This window comes from Protobothrops mucrosquamatus, unplaced genomic scaffold (assembly GCF_001527695.2).
Source record: "Protobothrops mucrosquamatus isolate PMUCROS unplaced genomic scaffold, P.Mucros_1.0 scaffold_172, whole genome shotgun sequence".
Classification (NCBI taxonomy): Eukaryota; Metazoa; Chordata; class Lepidosauria; order Squamata; family Viperidae; genus Protobothrops; species Protobothrops mucrosquamatus.
This window is the reverse complement of record NW_015386248.1, coordinates 812,669-823,101: the sequence shown is the minus strand read 5'-3', so window position 1 is coordinate 823,101 and position 10,433 is coordinate 812,669. Positions and strand designations below refer to the sequence as shown.

Here is a 10,433-nt window from a genome sequence, read left to right as displayed (position 1 = left end):
TCAGGCTGTGCTGATCTTCCATTACTAGAGCTCATTATAGCTCTTGTCACAAAATAGAGAAGAAGCTTATGGATTTGATTTACCTTTGTTACCTATAGGAATTGGATAACCTTGACAACCATACTGTATAGGATGCCTATAATTATTTCCAGTAGGATATCTAGGCTAGTCTGATTTTTCATTGCTAAAGAAAAATCTCTTATTCTCCCATTCTTAATTTATTCTGGCTGGGACTATGAGATGCTCATTTACATCACTGGCCTGTTAGTAACAAGGCACGATTATGATAAAAATGCATAATAACATTCTTCTTATTAAAAATAATAACATAAAACTGTACAAATGTTATATAACCTATAGGAGTTTAGAAAGAATGATTTTAAAATATTGGTTTTAATGTAATAAAGGAATAAAGAGGTAAGCTGCAAATAAGAGTTGCAATACAGAATAATATTGAGGATAAACATATATATTTATTTTATTCTGATTGTACATCAGCATAAAAATAGTACATAAAAAATTTGCAGCAAGTTCAATAAATACGATGTTTACTGCAAAACAGAGTTAGACAATGTAATTTCTTTTCATAGAGATAATTTGTAGTTGATTTTTAAAAATCCCTAGTGTGAAGCAGTTGGGGAAAAATATTGTAGATGCAAGGGAATTGGTTGATATAAAACTGAGGGATGATCACAAAGCACTCTATGAAATGGATCAAATTTCTGTACACAGATGATATTTCTGAAACATCAACAATAGCAAAAGAACAACTTTTTATTATGCTTGGTGGCCATGTAAATAAAGCCAGAAAGTTTTAGATTCAAGAATAGTTTTGAATTATAGTAGTCTTGGAAAATGGGGCTTTATAATATTTGTGACATAAAATTATTCTGTAATTGGACAATGACTGTAATAATGAATATCTATCTATCTATCTATCTATCTATCTATCTATCTATCTATCTATCTATCTATCTATCTATCTATCTCAAACATTTAAAATATTGATTTGCAGTGTGAATACTTTCATTATATTGTTTTACCCCTTTGATTGATTATGTGCAATCAAGTTGGTGTTGGCTCTTGATGACCATATAGACAGATGATCTTTAGGATGATCTTTCCCCAACATGACTCTCCAAATCTTCCAATGCAACACTTATTAATACTGTAGTTGATTCTATCCATTTGCTGCTGGTCATCTATTTTTTTCCTTCCACCTTTCCCAGCACTACAGACTTCTCAAAAAAGCTAAATCTTTGCATAGTATGTCCATATGCACATAATGTATCTGAGATGGTCATTTGCACTTTGAGTGAGTATATGCATCAGCATATTTGCAATCTCCCCATGGAAGCGGGGACAGAGAAAGAATACATATTTCATTATTTATATGGCGAAATTGAATGGATGAGAAAAATAATTAAATTAATTCAAAAGGTAGGCAGGGAAGAAAAAATCAATCTTGTACAAACTGGTTCAAGTTGCTAAGACAAATTAATTTAAAAAGGTTTTCATTGTTTCCCTTTTCCTGCCATTTATATTTCCCCAAATTATCTTTAGAGGCTGAGGACCTGTTTCAACTGTATGAGACCTGACACTAGAGCAAGATTAATTTGAGAAAGAGAGAGAGAGAGAGAGAGAGAGAGAGAGAGAGAGAGAGAGAGAGAGAGAGAGAGTAAAGAAGGAAATTTTTAATGCCGGATGAAATTTAGAGTTTGAATAGAATGAATAGCCTAATAGAACATTCTACCCAGCAAAGAAAGTTTTATCTTACATAATATCAGGCTGACTTTAATTTCTATATAGATTACACATCTGTAAGCATCCAGGTAAGATGCAATTTCTGTTTCTTCTCTTTTTTTCCAAATTATTGTACATTTGTATTGATTTATTTATTGCTTAGTATCCTTTTCTTCCCTAGTGTACAGAAATCTCAGAAAACGATATACTTCTACCCATTCAGAAAATTAAATGCATTTAGTCATTTAGAAGAACCAGGGATGTTTTTTTCTTCAACTATTGAAATGTTAAATCAATGGTGGCCTCGTCTCACAGGAAAAACACCCCAAGAATATCATCATTCAACATAGCATTTTTGTTGCTGAATGATTATATTAGTTTGCTTCTAAAAAAACCTACTTTATTACTATAGTTCAGTGGTGGTGAACCTATGGCACGGGTGCCAGAGGCGGCACTCAGAGCCCTCTCTGTGGGCACACGCGCCATCACCCCAGTCCTATGCCTTCAGCTGGGTTTTATAAAACCTTTTCACTTTAGGCCTCCGCTGCCGTGTACAAAAAAAAAGGTTCAATCAATCAGTCAATTTCAACTTCTCGCGGGAAAAAAAAGATCTTGCAAAGTTGGAATTGATTGATTGAACTTTTTAGTGCCACCCAGTCTGCTGTTACCACCGCAGCCACGCCCACCCAATGGGCCACATCTACCCAATGGGCCACACCCACCCGGCACCTGACGATGCATAAGTAGGTTTTGGGTTGCAGTTTGGGCATTCAGTCTCTAAAAGGTTCGCCATCACTGCTATAGTTAATGTCTGTGTGTTGCCAAAACAAAGCTGTATGGGTAATGTGCAATAAAATTCAGTAAAATATAAGACATGATAGCCCAAACACTACATCTGAAAAACAAATCACAAAGTAGACATCTTACTGGAATTATCAAGGGACAATGAAATGACCAGACTTCCTGTTTTAAAAATTGGCTCTATCAAAAAGCTATTCAATATAAAGAATATCTGAATTGCCAATTGAAACTGTGCCAACTAAAATCTCTCGGGGAGACGTTGAAGAACTAGGATGCTTTAAATGAAGAGTGAGCAACATCCTTCTGCTCATGTTTACAAGCCAGATGGAGCCAGAACAGGAATATGTCATTGAAACCAGCCATTCTTTCTCTTTTAGTTATGCTTTTTTTTGCTCGCTCTCTCATCTCCTTTATAATCCCTGCCACACTGCAGGCTGGCAGTGAAAAGTAAAAGTGATCTTTGTCACTTTTCTTTAGAGAGAAAAGACATGTTTGAAAATCACCAGAGATATCCTGAATGCAAGCTAATACTCTTTAAGAGAAGCTGGCTGGATCATAGTCTCTTCAAACTGAGTAACCCTCTTCAGAAATCCAGATATTCAGAGTATTCATCACCTCCAGATCAGCTATTAATCATTAATGTCACTCAAAGGACAACAGTTCCTGCACACAGATATTTATTTCTGTAAGAGAGACACTGTGGTAAAAGCAAGAATACAGAGAATACAATTTTGGCTGTGCAGACAACTTTGGGAACCCCCTGGATATTTGAGTTGAGAATAAAAACCAACATTGTGTATAAAATCCAGGTTTGGGGGCCATGTGAGCTTCCAGGAATTGTAGCATGGAATAGAGAAGGTTAAATAAGTTATAAAAGCGAAACACTGCAATCAAATTGCCTAGCAGTGTCTACTGAATTAAATATTCTTACCTTTTTTTTTAGTTTATCAGCCCTGACATAGTAATTCATTATGAAAAGTTCTTCTCAATGTTGACATTGATCCTTTTTTATTTCTCCACATTAAAAAGAAAAGAGATTTATTGTTTGATATTTTATTTCAGCTGATGTTACTGAATCATATGAGTTTTCAAGTTTGGAAGCTCACTAACTCTACTCATATTTTCACCTTGTGTTTGCTTTGCTACATTAACTGACAGTGTTTTGAGCTGGTTTTAATTTGTTGATTTTACTTGTTGATTTTCTGCTGAGATTCTGAGTGAGTTTGTTGCTTTAGATTTTAATTTTTATTCTGTCTGTTGGTCTGAAACATTCTTGGCACAAAGTTATTTGTAAATATATTAATAAATACAGTGGTAAAATTCCAGTTAAATAAGATCTGTCAAATCTGACATGTCTAGGAATTTACAAAATCATCAGTATAGCCCTGCCATTTCAAGACAGTTGGAACAACTCTATATTAAAAACTTGTTCTTCAAATTCTTTATATGCATCTCTTTGCTACCATCTAGTGGTTGACTGTAAAATAGTTTTATATAGCAGTTCTATTCCTCCAGCAGCTGAAGATAACTGTCAAGATTTAATTCTAAGTAGATGAGAAATCCCCATTCTTACTCTCAATTTTCTCTACAAATGATATAAAATACATGTGTCACACTGAAAGAAAGGTGATCATTTTTTTTGTACCAGAGCTAAGTTGTGAAAATCTGCACAACTTCTAAAAGGCTATGAAAGATTAGTTTTCTGTATATATTCTCCATGTTTTAGAGCAGGGGTGTCAAACTTGCCACGTCACGTGATGTGTCGTGACGTATCGTGACTTTTTTTGCATTGATGGAGCTGGAGTGGGCGCGGCCTCCTTATGATGCAACTGGCCCGCAGGCCGGCAGTTTGATACCCCTGTTTTAGAGGGCTAGCCTCCACAGGTCTACTTAGGAGTAAGGTCCATGGATTTTGATAGGACTTACCACCAGCTAAGTGGGATATATGGATCTTTATAGCAACAATCCAATGGCGCAGACAATGGAATATAATCAAAATTACCTGATTTTCCTGCAAGCAAAGCCAAATAAATAAAAAAAATAGATTAGCAAGCATTTAGGAATTTGGCAATAAAAGCCACAAAATGACTTCCATCTGATTGTAAATGATAAAGATTAAATGCAGGATAATGCCAGGGAAGAGGGGAGTACTGAAGAAGTCCTTTCCAAAACTTAAAATAGATCAGTAGATCACACTTCTTTCATTTTAAATGCATGTTTCTTGCACCAGTCTTCGGTTTGTGGATCTAGGAAGGGAAAGGAAAGATCCTATCCATGTGTGGGTTATTTAGAGTACTCATCACATGAGCCCTCTGGAAAAATCCTGTCTTTCATTAGGTTCACTCAAGCAACATTAACTTTCATAAGGCAAATTTCCATTCATTGCAACTACCTGCAAGCGAGCAAAGATTTTGTATATACAAATAAATGTATATATACTTCCACATGGGTCAGGATGTTTAGACCCACATGGGTCAGGATGTTTAAACTAAGCTAAGATGTATTTTGAAAGCATAAAACCCACCTAGCACATATTATAGTAGTATCCTTAATTCAATTATGGGCATCTGAAATCCCAGGACCACAAAAAACCTTAAGATCCTTTTTTTGTGGGCTCAGACTGCTCAGCCATCATTGCTGAAAATTGTCAGCATCATTTCCACCTTAAGCTGGGAAACAGGCGAGAATTATACTATTGATTGATTGATTGATTGATCGATCGATCAATCGATCGATTGATCAATTGATTTAACTTCTATGCTACCCATCTCACATAAAAGTGACTTTATATGGCTTATAATCAGTAAAAACAAGGCAAAACATTAAAACTATAAAATAATAAATAGTAACACCAAAACTGTCTTTAAAATTAGCCAATATGGCAAAGAAGGCAACAAGATGCACACAGGGAGGAAATGGGGTCTTATCTTAGTCCATTAACCACTTCCAGAATGACATACTCCCACTGGAGCCCCAGGCCAATTGGCAGAGCCAGGACTTTAGGCCCTTTTGGAAGGCCAAAAGGGTGCAGATCTCACCTTAGGGTTCCAAAAGGCAGGAGCCATGACAGAAAAGGTGTTCTCCTGGACCCCACCAGCCAGAATTCCTTGACCCACAGGGTCTGTAGCATGTCCCTTCTGCCAGCACAGGTGGGGTGGGGTCAATACCATTAGGGTGAGACAGTTCCTCATTATGTATTATATAAATATAATATTATATCCTCTAAAACAAAAACAAAGCCCATTCCAATTCTAACCTAAACTCCTTTTGCTACCAAAAAGCTTCTATCTGGGCTTTAGTTAATATAAATCAGGCTATTTATTGCTGCAAAGCCTCCCACACCTGGACAAGACTGTGGAAGTAAAAGTGGCATGGATGTCAGACAGATCTCTTAAATGCTAGTCTGTTATAAAACCAGATTCTTGAAAACTCAAAGAGCTCACGCCAAGCTAGAGTTACAATAAGTAAATTAAGAGAGGCTCTCTTTAAAATGCCATCTTCTCACATCTGGATTATGTTGTCTCTTTCACTTAGACTACAGTTCTCTTCTGTTTCCTTCCCACAGTTTCTAGTATCTGTTTGCTCTCTCTCTACCACCAAAACAGAATGATGGTTATATGGATGCCTAACCAGACTTGAAGAATTAAAACCAACTCATGCATTCAGAGAACCCTGAAGAATATAAAGACATTATCAATATTCCAACTTAAGGGAGAACCACTAGAATCTTTCTCCTAAACCGGAAGAAAACAATACCAATATGAAACCTTTCCCCATTACCGATCCTTACCCTGCCTTTATTTCTTCTGTTTGAAGTCCCTATATTAATTTGACTTCTTTCTGAAGTAAGATAAAGTGTACCAAATGTTACATGTTTTGAGACTACATTGGATCATTGTTGGAGACCAATCATTCCAGTTGGGAGGGCTTAAACAGGAAATTATTTGGAATCATTATGTAAAAACAAGAGGGCAAGGTCATCCCCATTCCCAAATGCCTTTGAACCATACCTAAACTTTTCCTAGGTGAAAGCTATCAGTCCGGGTTGATTCCTGTGAAATAGGCATTGAACAATAAAGTAGTTACATTCAAACTCTTTACATGTGGGCCTGGTTGTTTGCACCCTACAGTCATGTCGTAATAAGGAGGAACACCTTATTTGAATGCTACTACAGTTAAGAATGACTTAAGCCAGTCTCACTCGTGGGCTAGGGATGAAGTAAAGATAACATACTGGGGACATAGTAGGAAAAAAGAAGATTCTGCCAAGGTATGTTTGTGCTGTGACTGGGTCGAAGTGAGGAAAGTATGTTTTAACAGTATGGCTAATATATGCCCTAGTTTTACTGAACTTAATAAAAATAACACAATACTATTACTATGAAGCTTAAAATGTATGTGCTATATATTATGTAATATTATGTTCTTGTCTTGGTTTTGTACTATTATTTATAATATGCATAATAGCTTTTTTTGTAGTTATATCTTGTTCATATTTTAACCTGGACCTGTAAAAGTGGCTGCTTATATTTCATGCTTGTTATGCTAATGAGCTTTATTTAGCAGGAAAAGGCTTATCATTTTGTATTTTATCCTCTTGATAAAATACAGTAAAGTAACACTTCCAACTGCAGAACAGCACTATATATCATTAGATCCACATGCGTACTGGAACAACTGTTTCACTTTCCTCATTTGGGGAGGGTTAATCCAATTTCTTACAGAAAATATTTCCTACTTCTTGGTAAATAAATAAAGAAAAATGCTTGGTTTATGTATCCTGTAGCACAATAATCCTCTTTTACTAATGACTAACTCCTCCAGTCCATTGAACCAAGGTTTATTATAATTTCCTTACTCTCACTAATCCATTTCATTCCCATCAAATAATAATGTTAATTCATAATACAAGATATAATAATTGCCTGTCATAATTAAGCTTTAGTTAATTAATCCATTAATTAAACTGATTGTGAGTCTCAGAGGTATATAGAGGTGTCATGCTTTAAATGAGGAGTGTGTATCTGCAAGGTTTAAGGCATCCATTTTGCTCTTTAAACTCAAGACTTCAATAATCCATCATTCAACAACTTTAACACCATGAAACAACAAAATCTGCCTAGCCCAGGTCCTTGGGAAGGACTTAATAGGTTGATAAAATGCCAAATCCAGCCTAAATATCTGGCTGACTGTGTGACCAATCACAATAACAACAAATAACCATACCTACAACCCGATGTAACTACTACCTCCCTTTCTAATAATTGCATCTTACTTCTTACATGTCTTAGAAGCTTCTTCTAAATTCTGGAAGCCTAGAAACCTACAAATGATGGGAACATTAGTAGAGCTTCTGTATAAATCTAAGCTTAGTTGAAAATCAGTTCAAATGTTTGCACTGAGAATGGGATTGGAGAAATCCAAGCTGATGGGTAAAAAGGCATTGGCAATTGGGATGATCCATATCTCTATTCTCCCATTTACTTTAGGCACACTTGAACTCAGGACAAATGCCTCATCCAGAATTAAAACGGAATTGTTTGTTCTCCTTTTATTTGCCTCATTGGTGTAGGTGCCTGAAGATCAAATGAAAGTAATGAGAAAAAAAATTGGAAGAATTGGTTTCGTAATTCAAAGAAAAGTCACCTTATTTGGAAGTGGTGAATGAAGTCTGTCTTTCTCATTCTATTTTTATAAAGCACCATGCCCATGTAGCATGCCTCCTTGTCATACCAAGGGGATTGCTTGTATTTTGACACTACTTCCAATAAATGATACTTGGCCACCCACAATGTTGTGTAGGTAAGCATGTATCTGAATAAGGAGTTACAATATACTACTTCATTGCAGGTGAATTCTAGGGCCTTTTTGAAGTACTTCTCTTCCCAGTAAAATAAACTGCCTTTTTGAGCATTGTCATCTTAGCGAGCTGGAAGAATTGCTGATAGAGCTTAAAGAGGGGATGATGACGACACTTACCAAGTATTGTACAAATAATGCTGAGTAGGGCAAAGTTGATGATTGTGTGAAAGGTACTTGAGACTTCACTACTGCTCCTTTTGACTGCTGTGACATTGGAATAAAACCAGTGGGCAGATTGTACAAAATGTGCCTGCCAATTTTTACATGATTGCATGGGTAGGAAAGCACCAAAAAGCTAGCTCACAGAAGCACATAAAAATACTACATGCATTAGTTTCAAGATTTCTCCTATAGAGTGACATCTCATTTTAATGGAATGAAAGTGGGGTGGGGAGGGGATGTGTTATTCTAGGCAATGCCCATTAAATATTAAAGTATGTAATTGCAGAGATTATATCATTAGCATAGCAATGTTATTTGCATCACTATGTCAAGTATGATGCAAAATATTTAGTGACACCATTATATAAGCGACATAAATCACTGCAGATGTTTGCCTGTTGCAGGCCAAGATCACTGTATCAAGGTGTGTTAAATTGTGGTTTCATGGTTTTATGTGTGTCTATAATCTTATGCATGGAAATAAGAATTCATACAATAACTGTCTTTACACTTCCATTACTCTTCTGGAACAACAAATCTTATGGGGAATTACTACTTTGTTATTGTCAAAAAGAAATTTCAACATTGTCAAAAGATGAAGGAAACAAAGTTTATCATAATTAGTATTCTGGGTGAGATTAAACTGACAGAGTGCCCTGGTTGCCAGCCAGAAGTCTTAATTTTCCTGCAATCAACTCCTTCAAATCCTTGATAACAATGGCAACTGAATTTTTCTGCCATTGTTTGAAGGTCAGTTGAAGATGCTACCCCTCTCACAATAACTCCATTCTCTGAAGTTTTGATTTGAAAATTCTGAGGATTTAAATGAAGATAATCCAAAGCTTTCCAATTTCTTCGTATGCACCTTCCATTATTCCGGCACAGATGCTGGCTACACACCTCCGCAGCTTTGGTTACATTGGTGATGTAGGGACCTAAATTAGTAGCAATATATTCCTTCACTTTTGTGCAATTGGCCTGCAAGAAAGAAGAAATATGTGAATCATGGGAAGGCTGTCCAGTGTTGTGTCTATACCATAAATATATATAACAAACATATGTAACCTTACTTTCCAAAGCTTTGAAAGAAAGTTATAGGTTTTTGCCAAATGTTCCTCAAAGCTTCTACTCATAATCTGACCTTGCATAAGGGAGAATGGATAGATAAAAACTGAGTCTACTATATTAAAGAATCTCATGTCAAAAGAAGGACTTTTAGGCAAGTTAAAGATTTTAAAACAATGACTTTAGTTTACCTCTGATGATGTTAAATTCATGTCTCCCCAAATAACAATTCCTGCAGCTCCCAAGGCAGCACTCTCGCCAATTGTGCTGACAAGATCTTGCTACACAGGAAGAAAAGAAAATATTATCAGTCAATTATTGTATATCATCACTGGTGCCATTAAAAAACGGCACATTAACGCATTATTATGAGGCACCCCATTCTGAGCAGCTAAGCTTTCAGAAGAATTAATAACTAACTGCTGCAAATATTCAAAGTTTTAATGTGTTTCATCCTCAGTCAGTTTTATATCTGTAGTAAGGATATTTTGTTATTTCAATTTCAGCATTTCAATTTGAAGATAAGATAGAAGTTCCACCAATGCTTTTTATCATGAATCTAGAAAAATCTTGCTGTTCAAAAATGAGATCAGATATTATTCAACATTAGAATATTGGGGGATGGAATAAAAGTAAAAATACATCTACTTAATTTTTTTTCCCAGACTGTTTCCCTGATATTTTACAATTAGGGCCATTTTCTTGGTGACTGAATTTTAGATGTCTCCTTTAAAATTTTTATCACTATTTTTTTAAAAAATTGTTTATATCATTTATATTTATTTCTGTCCTATTTCTAT

The 10,433-nt window shown here is 35.6% G+C and overlaps 1 protein-coding gene across 1 annotated transcript in view; it reads right to left on the bottom strand.

The window, feature by feature from the left end:
* Positions 1 to 9,216: 9,216 nt before the first annotated feature.
* Positions 9,217 to 10,433, bottom strand: part of LOC107293071 (hyaluronidase-4-like) — a gene marked incomplete at its 3' end in the record, with an annotated part of 3,068 nt that continues 1,851 nt past the window's right edge. Inside the window, exons 2-3 of the mRNA XM_015822207.1 lie at positions 9,825 to 9,914; positions 9,217 to 9,546 (exon numbers count right to left, since the gene is read on the bottom strand). Coding sequence (XP_015677693.1) covers positions 9,217 to 9,546; positions 9,825 to 9,914 — 420 coding nt within the window. The remainder of the gene's footprint in view (positions 9,547 to 9,824; positions 9,915 to 10,433) is intronic.